This window comes from Theobroma cacao, chromosome 10 (assembly GCF_000208745.1).
Source record: "Theobroma cacao cultivar B97-61/B2 chromosome 10, Criollo_cocoa_genome_V2, whole genome shotgun sequence".
NCBI lineage: Eukaryota > Viridiplantae > Streptophyta > Magnoliopsida > Malvales > Malvaceae > Theobroma > Theobroma cacao.
The window spans coordinates 6278834-6291826 of NC_030859.1; the positions used below are offsets into that span (position 1 = coordinate 6278834).

Sequence of the window (12993 nt, forward strand, 5' to 3'; positions counted from 1 at the left end):
TTAAAATAAAATATATAATGTAAAAATTAGAAATTAAAATTTATATAATATAGGTAAAAGAAATTAAAATAAAATATATAATATAAAAAATTAGATTAAAGAGATAAAAATAAAATATATAAAATTATAATAAAAATGAAAATAAAATATATGACATTAAAAACATATTTAAAATATGATATTATATAAAAATTAACAATAAAAAGTACAAGTATATTAAACTTGCATTTTAATAAACAAGTGTAATTTTGAAAATTAACATTACATTTTTAATAAAGTACTTGTAAATCAAATACTGAAATGTTATTTTTTTTACATTTTAATCATTATTGTTTGTATATCAAATATTGTAATATTATTTTTTCTACAATCATATTAATTATAATCATATTACTTGTAATTATATTATCTATAATCATATAGTATTGGAAAATATTAAACACCATCTAAAATTGAAGGTAAATGTATATTACTTTAAAAAAAATACTAAATAGCAAATTGGAAAGAGGTAAAGGACGAAAGAAAAGGACTGGTGTGAAAGCCGGTAATAGGTGGGGCGGACGTGCCATGTGTTTTAGTTAGGCCGCTAAGTGCAACTGCAGAGCCAAATTTTTTTTTTAATCATAAGAAAAATAATTTTAGAAATATTTTCGTATCGCCGTAGACCGGTAAGCACTCTGGCGCAGCCATTTTCGATCTAATGAAAAAGAACCTTTTGTTTTGTTTGTTCTTTTCCTTCTTTTAAAATTTAAATACAATACAAAAACCAGTCCATTTTCTCTTCTTGTTTGATGAAACCATAAATTAAATACAGTAGAAGCTCTTTCTTGTCACACTTTTTTTCCTCAGAGCACTTTCAATGGCGCTTTCACGGCTTAGAAACCCAGTAATCTCAAGAGCCGCCCCATCTCTCTTCAAAGCTCGGTTTCTCTCTTCCTACGCCTCACCCAGATCACTTTCTCGGTATTTTTCTCATTCTTTTCATTTCTCTCTTTGTTTAGAACTGTTGGTAATGAACTGTATTGGATACTTGTCATGAAGATCATAGATATGCATCTGATTGGGATCTTTTTGGTTGAAAGTAGTGATTCTGAGAGTTGGGATTTTCTTTGCGAGAATTTTACTTTTTAAATCAAATAGAGAATTGCATTTGAATGGTTTTTTTTTTTTTATTGGAGAAGGTGGTGATTTTGATAGTTAGGTTTGTGAGAATTTTGGTGTTGAAATTAGATGGAGAACTGCACTGTAATGGTGTTTGTATTGAAACCATGTTATTTGAACTTTTGAAGGATATATAATTATGGAAAAAAAATCCACTGGTCTATGTTTTTTTTTTAACTTTTTTTTGGGGATTATTCTTGCCTATATATTGATTTTATTCATAGTTCTTACTCACATTTTGGACAAATTGGGTTTTTTTTTTGCTCACTTTGTTACATTATGTGTTTCAATTTACTGGCTACCTACTTGATACTTTCATTTTTATACATCTTTACAACCCATCACAAACCATGTATAGCCTTTTTGTTCCAAGTGAAAAATAGCATTTTAGCATTTTAAGTTACTGTTATGAGGTAAGAATGTGATTTTGAATTGTGACTTTTATTGATCATTGATATATGATGCCCTTTAATGCGTGCTGAGTGTAGCACCTTGACACCAGTTCCTGTCTTTCTGCTTATGTCCTTATTATTGACTTGCTGCTGCAGCACTTTAAATGTGGAAAGCCCTTTCAAGGACTTTAATGGCTCTCTATTAAGGTTCGCATCTATTGACTTCCTATCGATCTTGACTGCTTTACCTTAATACTTACACATTTATGCAACCCTTTTACTTGTGTTAATATGCAACACTTTTACTTGTGTTAATATACATGTGTGCACATTAACTCCTTTGCTCATTTCATTTGCACTTGTAATGGCAACCTTGGTTGCTTCCGTAACACAATTTTAAACCAACCAAGTATCAGGGATAAAATTTTTAACTGAAGTTTGAGTTGACTCAGTTTAGTTTTTACCTTCTTGCTTTTGCAACCCAAAATCAATAAAATTTTGTCTAAATAATGCAGATGCATCGAAGTTGACTCAATTTGGTTTATTATGCCTTTATTTGGACAAATGTAGCTGGGTTGCTTACTTTCTGAATCTTACCAGCTTTTTCCCCTCATAGCAGGCCCAATTCTTTATCCACCATTATTGGGGTTTGCAGTACTTCATCAATTCTCAAGGTTGGTATTTAATTATCTCTCGTGCTGTTATTGGATAAGGTTTTTCTGATGTTATTTGATTTTGCAGTTGCAGATTGGAGTTCGGCATTTCTCATCTGCAGGTATATGACATCTTTACTTTGAAACATTTCCTTCTTCCTACATGGCCATCTAGTTTTCGAAGTCGTGATAAGAGTGGCTCTAAGTGACTTGCTTACTTTGTCTTTCCTTTCTATTTCAAACAGCTAGCAAAGTGAATATGATCTTATGCTTGGTAACTGGGTCATCAAAAATTTGCCTATTAGAATAGTTTGCCTCTACTCTGTGTGTGTGTATCAAATTTAAATATTGATGAGAGTCTAATGATAGTACTACTTGGTTGTGGCGTGAATTTCAAGTAGTAGTTAACCAATCCACCTATGTAGCATTTGGCAAATGCTGGGGCACTGGTTTCGTATTTTCATACTACTCATGGATGTTTATCTTGGCAAGGGAGTGAGCTGTTTAGACGGCTAAACTTACATGAAAAATTTTGTATAAGTTGACATAAGAATTATCTGTGTTTTATTGATCAGAAACAATTGCACATCATGAGCATTAGAAATTCTAAAAGCAAGTCTTACTAAAATATTTGGTATTGAGGAAAAAAGGATGGTTATATATGGTTTATTATTCTAGTTTTCCTAGTAGTTATAAATCTGCTTGGTCACAGAGCACTTAACTGCCTAGCCTGATTGATTTATGTAGTAAGTGGCTGTAGAATTAGTTGGTCCTATTTTTAGGTTATAGGTAGGATGCCATGTTTGCCTCATCACTGTCTAAGGATGCATACAGGTTACACTAGTGAGGAATCACGACATTGTCCTTTTGGAAGATCTAATTGAAAATCTATTTACTTTTATTCTTCAGCTTACCATGTAAAATAATGCCAGTGCTTCAAATTGGAATGTATCACTTCTTGGTTTCATTTGGTAAATAGATTTTGTGGTCTCATAATGTGTTAGTGGTCTGTTGGGCCTTAGCCTAGCTATAAAAGTGTGGAGAGGGGTTAGAGTAGGTCCCAGGTTCAAGTCTACTTATTAAAAGGGTACATATTTTCTATGTTTTTCTTGATAATTAGGTTTTGCAGGTTTTTTCCATTGTGATACCTGCCAAAAGACTTGTGTCCTTGCTTATCACTAAGTTTTGTTATTACAGACCTTCCTGAGCATACAGTCCTGGGGATGCCTGCTTTGTCTCCAACAATGGTAAGATATTTTGGGATGCTAAGCCTCATAATGTTTCACTACAATGTAGGTTTTCTCCGTTTATTCCAGTGGTCAAGCTTGTATGCCTGTTGCTTTTGTGCAGAGCCAAGGAAACATTGCAAAATGGAAGAAGAAAGAAGGAGATAAGGTGAGTTATATAAGAAACAAATTGAAGCTATAGATTGTGTGGTCAATTTGTATCTGAAGTTGATATAATTTAAAGATGGTTGTTGAAAAACAAAAATCTTGTGATAAGGTGGAGAGAATTAATTGATCTTATTCTGTCATTGTGATTTATTTCTTAATCATTGGTGCTTATCTAACAGATTGAAGTGGGTGATGTACTCTGTGAAATAGAGACAGATAAAGCCACACTTGAGTTTGAAAGTCTTGAAGAAGGGTAAACATTTTTTTTTCTTGTTACTGCTTTTATTTTTCAATTTCTAGAGTGTCTGATGTTAAATAGTGTGGCCCAATTTATTCCTTAAAGTGGCATATTTAATAATGCTGCCCAATTTTTCTCTGCTTTTGGGATTTTCAGTTTCCTTTCTGTATAACTTTCTATTGTTGCATGTGAACCCTTTAACAGTGTTCTTGTGCTGTTTCCTTGTTAATCATAACTGAAGAGCATGCCTGAGTTGTTGAATTTCATAACCATCCTTAATTTCTTTTAACTTTGCTTATGGTTGAAGTGCTAATCTTCAGGTTTTTGGCCAAGATACTAGTACCTGAAGGGTCAAAGGATGTGCCTGTGGGACAACCTATTGCAATAACGGTATTTATTCTTCTGTGCATCTTTACTTGCATACCATCAATAGATTTAGGCTCAGTTCGGCACAGTGGTCAGATTGACAATGGTGAGATTGAAAACAGATTGTAAGATTGATAGCCCAGCAGGATTTTGGGAGTTGCATCGGTGAGATTGAAATCAACGGTGGGATAAAATGTGTTTGATGAAAACAGTGGTAGTGGTGTGATGAGAAGAGAAAATGACCATTTGGAATAATAGTAATAATATATTTACACATATGTGTGAATAGCAAAAATTTATTTTTTTGATTTATTACAATTATATTGAAGTATTAGATAAAAATAAAAATTAGTATTAACTAATAATAGTATATAAAATGAACCAAATGAAAATTGTAATTGAATAAAAATGGAATGAAATAATTACTAATTGTTTATATATTAACTTGAATTGAATATATTATTTAATAATATATTTCACATGCTTATAAGTAACATATTATATTTTTTTAATATATTACAATAGTATATATATACACTTAATTATGAATGTATTAATTTATTTTATTTTGATAATTAACTATGAATATAGTTATCTTTAGTTACTTACTAATTTATTTGATAATATAGTTACACATTTATTTATTATATTATTATGTATCTTTATTTGTTGCATTAAATGATTTGGAGTAACACTAATTTTGAAAAGTAAAATCAGTAAACAAAAGTGGTTGCAAAATGACAGAATTGAGGGTTATGAATGAAGCAATTGCATTTTTGTATGTTTACTATACAACCAAGGGTAAAAAAGGAAAAAAAATGTTAATGGGGGTAAAACAAGAAGGGGGTAGAAAGGGTGGAGTGTGTTTCAGCCACCGCACCCTTCTCCCTCCAGTGCAGTGAAGGGGCTGAAGCACAGTTGGAAGGAGTCTCAGCTGTGCCACACCCCCTTGCCGAACAGGGACATGGTAGCGGTGAGGGATGAATTGTGTCGCACTGGCCCCAAATGAAGCTGCTGAAAGGGTGATATAAGTTTAGATTCTATTTGAATTTTTTCAAGGAGAAAATGGTCTTTGCTTGGGATTTGGCCATTTTTTTTTTGTCTCCTGTAGTTTCTATTCTAACTTTTTCCTGATCTGATGAACCCTGTTTTACCCTGCTTGCCAATTTTTGCAAGCTATTACTTCTGTTTATGCTCCTTAGAATTTGAAAAGTTTAAGAAATAAAAACTATTGAAATAAGGATTTCTGTTCATAAAATTTGTGAAAAATGTTGACAACATTATTGGACAATACCTTTTGATTTCAAACAGTAAATTGCCATCTTATGCTACAGTGAATAACTTTTGATATCTGAACTTTTTTCTATGCTTTTTAAATAATTTTTGTTGAGTACCAATTATTCAATAAACAGTTTGTTAAAACTCATTTGGTTGGGTTCACAAGGTTGAGGATGCAGATAATATCCAGAAGATCCCTTCTAGTCTTGGGAGTGGATCAGATGTTGAGGAAAAAACAGCCCATCAGGATGTGAGAAACTCCGGAAAAGACGAGGAACAAAGTTCTGTTAACATCAATGCATTAGACCTCCCTCCTCACATTGTAATTGGAATGCCAGCACTCTCTCCAACAATGGTAAGATAAATTAGGTTAAAACATGAACCAACTTCTCTGACTTTTTCTTTCTCTTTTGACTGCAAAACTTATATTTGCCTTTTCATATTTTCTTACACAGAACCAGGGTAACATCTTTAAGTGGAGGAAAAAAGAAGGGGACAAGGTTAGTTTTATTAGCACAAGTAATTAAATTACTTTAAAATGCTTTCTCTTTCTAATCGAGTGAATGATGACCTTGTTCACATCCATATGCCTAACTTTTGAGCAGATAGAAGTGGGCGATGTGATATGTGAGATTGAGACTGACAAAGCTACCCTCGAATTTGAGAGCCTTGAAGAGGGGTAATGTTCTTTCTTTCTTTGTAGATTATTGCTGGTAGCAAGCCTGAAGGGCTTGTACTAAAGTGACACTAGTGGATAGTATAATCTTCGCACTAAGTTGATTTCTCATAGCTGATCATTTGTCATTATTTCTATCCAAGAGGATGACAAATAGTGAGGTATTGGGCATAAGTCTTCCAAGACGGTGCTTATAGACTTTATGTATTAGATATACCCTTCGGTGAGAAACAACATTAGGTATCAATATATATTTACCTTGTTGTTTTTGAGGAATGATTAGCATGGTCTTATATGTTCATTACATGTGGCCATGGATTGGAGCATGATTCTATGAAGTGAACAGCAAAAGTGAGGTCTCAACATATATACCCCTAATCATGGGGCATAAACATTGGCACAAGGCATAAGCTTTCAAATGGTGAATTTTCCATAAAGCACATTTGTAGATATCATATATAGTAAGACTAAAAGTAAAAAATAATACTAAATAAGATGTCAAGTTGTGAGTGTATCTCCTCTGGAAAAAGCTGAGGACTTTATTTATGTGGTTAAATAAATCAAATCCTAGGAAATCAAACAACCAAAGCAGATGGAACATAGTTCAATCAAGAAGCAAGGTTTTTTCATGGCTTAATAACAGAGGAGAGGCTTTCTTGGATTTGAGATTGGTCATATGTTAGCAATTGGTTTCATTTCTTCGGTTCACTTCTTTAATTACATATAAACTTATGGTTGTCAGTTGAAATTGTTGGGTGCAGTTACCTGGCAAAGATACTGGCTCCTGAAGGTTCAAAGGATGTGGCTGTGGGAGAACCAATTGCAGTAACAGTAAGTTGTCACTATATGCTTTAAGTTGACTCATTTCTTATCTTGTTGTAAATTACTTGATGCAATTTAACTCATGTTCAATCACATAGAATTTTTTGATTTGAAGTTAATGGTATTGATTTGAGGCACATTGGAACATTAATGCTTGCTATTTTGCAAGGTTGAAAATCCAGATGATATTGAAGCTGTAAAGACTTCTGTTGGTGGTGGTTCAGGGGTTAAAATGCAAAAACCTACCCATCATGAATCTAAAAGTGAAGTTAGAGAGCAGAAGTTTGGTTTTACAAAGATCAGTCCATCAGCCAAGTTGCTTATTTCAGAATATGGATTAGATGCATCATCAATAAAGGCATCAGGTCCTCATGGTACTTTGTTGAAAGGGGATGTTTTGGCTGCAATTAAGTCTGGAAAAGGATCTTCTAAAATTTCTTCATCTGAGAAGATAAAAACATCACCTGAAGCCAGCCCTCAAAAATCTACTTCAGCAAGGCTAGAGTCAAAGACTCAGCCACAGCAATCAGATTCTTTTGAAGACTTGCCCAATACTCAAATTCGCAAGGTATATTTCATCAACCAGTTATAAGGAAATTAGCAAGGCAAGAGACTTTGGCATTGCCTTTTCTAACTAGGGTAGTTTATAAACATGGGAAGAACATTACGTACTGATTTTAATCTTTGTTCCTATAATTATGTTCTATGTGCCTGTATATTCCATTGCCCATCAGATCAAACTGAAAACCTGTGGAGTCCTGTGACTTCAGTGATGATTATACGAACTATTGGATAGTGAATAAAATGAGTTGTTCATACATTTTACTGTAGTTTGATATAGTAAATTTGAGATAAATATGCATCAAGATAAGGAAGGTAAGATGTATGCGCTAATGACCAAACTGATGATAAAGAAGATGGTGCTGTTGGAGAATATGGAAATAAAATGATGCAAAGAGCTTTGCCAAAATTAGGAGGTTTACATGAGTCCATTTGACAGAAGTTGGAGGGAGCAACAGGCAACGGTCATGGTATGCAAAGTTTGCATGTGAGGGTTTGATGAATCAGTTGCACTGTTGGGTGATTTGTTTTAAGTTGATTCACCAAAAGGATGCAAGGCCTTGGGGGCTATTACGATAGAATCACAGATTATTAATGGAATAGGATTAGTGAGGGGTTTGGGTGAGAGAGTTTTTATTTATTTATTTAAGACTTATTTATACATGTATGACATGTTAGGGTTGGTTTTAAATTCAGGCACTAGATCTTCATAAACTTTAGGACATAAATACTGCTGAATTGAAAACATATTTTGATTTTTCTTCTCTTTACTTTGGAATAAAACGATGCATCTGTAGGATATGAAGCTCTCAATTTGTTTTGAAATGTCTGCGTGAAGAAGATTTAAGAGATATTAGGGAGCATGCTGGTTTTTGCTGTCTTTCATTTTCAGGCATGCCTTTCAGATTGTCTGAGGCAAATGCAACCACATGACCATATAGAGTAGCAGTGTTCTTAAACCAAATTTGAAAATGCTGATCCTTTGTAAGTCCCTGTATGCTACTTACCATACAAAATATCTCATGGCAATCCATAGATATTTGTAGTTAATTTATTTGTTCAGATAATAGTTGGATACTTTGGAGAGAATAACATGTCTACACTCAAGGAAAGTCCTATTATTGATTCTTTGTCCTTTTCCTTGTAGTGAAATCCAAGTAGTTCGAAGAAAAATGTATCTTTGGTACCACATAAGTTTTGTGGACAACCTTTGCATCTGCTATATTGTCAAATGCTGTTATTACTAAGACATCTTTAATTCATCTATTTGTCTGATATTTTTGGGTTTCTCCTTTCACACAATTCTATTTACTAAATTGTGTATTGGGCGGGTCGGGTCACTCAGGGTCGAAGGAAATCTAAATATGTTGTATTATATGGTTTAGTGAGTGAATGATTGAAAATTCATTTAATTTTAAACTTTGGCTCTGTCTTTTACTGAATTTGTGTTCATTCTGCAGATTATTGCGAAGAGGTTATTGGAATCAAAACAGAATACACCACATTTATATCTATCTTCAGGTAGGAATTCAATTATATATCTACAGGTTATAGTATAAGTTGACCCTTGATCTTAAAGGTTTTATCGTGTTCATCAGTTGACCCTTGATCTTAAAGGTTTTATTGTGTTCATCAGATGTTATACTGGATCCTCTTCTTTGTTTTAGGAAGGAGCTTAAAGGTATGGAATAAACTCCTGTATCATCAATTTGATTTTCACCCCTGTAGTTTGCCTGACTCCTAATTCTTCTCTACTTTCTTAATTTGCAGAGAAGCATGATATAAAAGTTTCAGTGAATGACATTGTCATTAAAGCGGTGGCAATTGCTCTGAAAAATGTACCTGAAGCTAATGGTAAGACATAATTTCAATAAAATTAGTCCTCGTAGGTTTCTGAGCAAACATGGTTTAGGAGCCAAGCCAACTCAACCTGCTAAAAAGAGCATTGTCAATTGTAAAATGTAGTAAAAATTGCTAGAGATGTTGGGTGATATTTATTTATTGGACTAGAGTCCACTCTGTTTTGCTGCTGTAAAACATTGGGAATGACATACATCTTTAAACTGATGCAAGCCCAAAAATGCTGTTGCCAGTGATATTTGCATCTCTAGCAAAAATTACATCAGGAAGAAAATATTTTCAGTTTTCTATTCTTTTCCACCTTTATTTATATCTTTATTGTTGATTTATTGGCTAGGTTATTAATTGGAGGTTAACCCTTTCCCATTCCTTTGCCAACCCTATTTGCTTTTTTATGCTCAAATTAGAACTTTAGCTTCCTTAATGAAGGAAATGCCACAAGACTGTATGGCCATTTTGTTTCTTATACCTCAGTAATTCAACAACTAGTTTGTAATTGCTGGTACTATAAATGTTTTTCAGCTTAACCTGAACAGATAATTCTGGAGATTGTCTTAATGTTGTGTAAAATGTGTCTTCACTTTGATAGAAGGTATATACAGTTTTACTAGGTGGGTCTATGAGCATCCTCTAACATCCTAGCAGGAAAAGTCTTGTCTTATTTTGTGTTGATAAATGGTTGCATTGAAGAAGTTTCAAAAGGGAAAGGCACTAAGATTGCTAATTTATCAAACATGTGTGTTGAGTGTACCCACTATATATAAGAATTTTCCAACATCATCTTACCAGTAATAAGTGCATTTTTCTAGAGTGGGAAAAATCACTCTGTACATAATTCCTTTTTCTTCAGTGACAATTTAGCTTCCATACAAAGATTATGGCTCTTTTGGCTTATTTCTAATGCAAAAAAATTTGCTCTGTCAATGACTGCAGCTTATTGGGATGTTGAGAAAGGGGAAATAATTTTGTGTGATTCTGTTGACATATCAATTGCAGTTGCTACTGAGAAGGTATGCTTCCAATAACATGTTGTTCACAGGTTTTATAGAGCAACTCATTTCAAATTATTTTATTTGCATTGCAGGGTTTAATGACTCCAATCGTAAGGAATGCAGATCAGAAATCCATTTCATCAATCTCCTCAGAGGTACTTTCATCTTTGACGTCTACCCTCTTCTGAGTTTAGCAGCTTCTTTTGGCTCCTTTACTCTGGTTTTTCTGTAGCTTGCGAGCTTGTGCTTTCTCCTTTTAGGACACATTTCACCAGATCATTAGGTTTATTACCATTGTACTTTGCCTTTTGAGCTTGTATAAATCTAGGGAAACAGCATAACACATAGTGGGACCTGCTTGTAACAGTTAAATATGTTGACTAACTGAAAACTCAGTATAGATATGACTTAAATTAGGTTTTGAAATGATCTGCACTGTATCAGATGATAGTCAACAAGTTTAGAATTACATGTTAATTATCATTGTTTTGGTCTGTTTCTTTCAAGGTAATACTTTAGTAATCATTAATTTACATTTTGGGTTTGGTTTTATTATATGCTTATCTCTCTTTACTTGGCCTGCAGGTCAAGCAACTAGCTGAAAAGGCAAGGGCTGGAAAGCTTTTACCAAACGAATTTCAAGGAGGAACCTTTAGGTATGTAATTTTATGGTATACATATGGGATATTAGTTCTTCACCACTATTTTTTTAATAGTTGAAAGAAATATTGAGAAATACTTTGTAAATTTTCTGTAGCATTTCAAATCTGGGAATGTTTCCTGTCGACCATTTTTGTGCAATTATAAATCCCCCACAGGTATTCTTCTCTCCCTCTCTCGCCTCTCTCTCACACATACACAATGTGCTGCATACTTACCCACACATGCACCTACCAAGAATGTTGGTCCCTAATCTCAATGTGCCTGTACTGAACGATCATTAGTTTAGCTTCAGCTTCAACCATTCATGACTTTAGTCGGGAATAATATGTTGCATTCAGGCCCTGAAAGTCAAATGTAGCTGGTTTAATGACACTTTCTTACAAAGTTCAAGCAATAAATGTGAAAAAGCATAGTTCTGGGTTTTCTGTTTGTTGGTAATGATCACTTTGAAAACAGTGGAGTAGCACTCTAATGTCTTCTATCTCTGGACTTGTTCCTGAAGGCAATCCAACCACTGTTATAGATGCTGCTATTAGAAAGTGATAAGCACATTGGAAGGTGCTATAAATCGTCTCCTATGTTTCTTTGGCAGGCTGGTATCCTTGCTGTTGGTAGAGGAAACAAATTTGTTGAACCGGTCGTTGGAAGTGATGGTAAAATGTTTACCCGTTGTGCGCTATGCTTCCATATACTTAATGCTTGAAAATATGTTGTGTTTCATATATTAAATTTCTACTCAGGGATTGAGAGGCCTGCAGTTGTGACAAAAATGAACTTGACATTATCTGCTGACCATCGTGTGTTTGACGGCGAAGTTGGAGGTATGCAGTGTGCTTTTTACACTGTTCTAAATATGAAGCTTTTGACAGATAGTGGATAGCCCCTAATATCTTAGCCTATAATAATATTGCTCTGTGAAATATATTGTTGTGTAAACTGCAAAAGTAGAAGAGATGAGGGTTTCATTCCTCCCATGTATAGCATCCTGGTAATAATATCACAAATAAGTTCATGAGAAATCATGTAGATTACTGCCAGAGCCTAGAAGTAAAGACATAACTGAACTGGCTCCAATATTTGGTTGATCTAAGTATCTAACAAGTTCTTCCTGGCTTTAAAAATCTATGATCTTTGGTACTGTTGCTGCCTGGATATATCAGTATGATACCTGCGTGAGATTTGAGCTATTATTATTGCAGGTGCATTTCTTTCAGCATTACAATCTAACTTCAGTGATATTCGGAGGCTTCTTCTCTGATAACATTTCGTCATCGAAATTTTGGAGAGATCAGCTTTGGTGGAGGGTCTCTTTCTTGAAGATAGTTAATAATTCTTGGAAAGGATCATGTTATTTGTTCCAGAACCCATTGCGGCAGCGAATTTGTTGTGCAATTCTGGTTACCAAAATTTTGTCAATAACGAGAACGCCAGTGATGTAAAATTTTGCATGATATTAGGTTACCAGTGTCATCAGATTTTGATGCCATCTTGAGGGCTTATTCTGCAATTTCATGATTCCATCTAATAGAAATGATTGATGGAAAAATACGAATACCAAATCAATAATGATTCTCTTTCATGTATTCTGTTTACATTTCATTTAGGTTTCGTTTGGTTAATGATTTGCAAAGATTTATAGTTAAAAGGGTAGAAGGCATTCATCCTGTATTCTGCTATCCTTTCCCTGCTTCTCTCTCGTCCACACAATAAGCTTGTTTGTTCAAAATGATGGCTTTAAAGTTAGCTTTTGCTGTGTAAAAACGGTTCCTAATTCTTCTGAGGCATAGATGCTCATTGAATTCGCTGATACGTGCAACACTAAGGCCACCCATTGCAGGAAATGGCTTAGAACGACTGAGATCAAATACCATCTCCATCCACCTGCAAATATGACACACAACTTTCATTGAATGAAGCCACAATTGAACACGGCAAAG

The 12993-nt window shown here is 34.0% G+C and overlaps 1 protein-coding gene across 3 annotated transcripts; it reads left to right on the forward strand.

Annotated features, from left to right (window-relative positions):
* Nucleotides 650–12675, forward strand: LOC18586597 (dihydrolipoyllysine-residue acetyltransferase component 1 of pyruvate dehydrogenase complex, mitochondrial). Of its 3 annotated transcripts, none has more exons than XM_018129559.1 (24): nucleotides 650–668; nucleotides 850–963; nucleotides 1710–1760; nucleotides 2170–2227; nucleotides 2295–2328; nucleotides 3404–3453; nucleotides 3557–3601; nucleotides 3780–3853; nucleotides 4159–4228; nucleotides 5649–5837; nucleotides 5938–5982; nucleotides 6088–6161; nucleotides 6920–6989; nucleotides 7150–7548; nucleotides 9002–9062; nucleotides 9178–9222; nucleotides 9312–9395; nucleotides 10335–10411; nucleotides 10486–10548; nucleotides 10979–11049; nucleotides 11151–11211; nucleotides 11649–11709; nucleotides 11797–11877; nucleotides 12256–12675. In XM_018129559.1, exons 2-24 carry the CDS (start codon nucleotides 860–862, stop codon nucleotides 12312–12314), a joined length of 1926 nt encoding a protein of 641 aa, XP_017985048.1. In that variant the 5' UTR covers nucleotides 650–668; nucleotides 850–859; the 3' UTR covers nucleotides 12315–12675. The 3 variants fall into 3 exon arrangements, with proteins under 3 accessions (XP_017985048.1, XP_017985049.1, XP_007010139.2); XM_018129560.1 differs by having other exon boundaries at nucleotides 2173–2227; XM_007010077.2 differs by lacking the exons at nucleotides 650–668; nucleotides 850–963 and having other exon boundaries at nucleotides 2154–2227.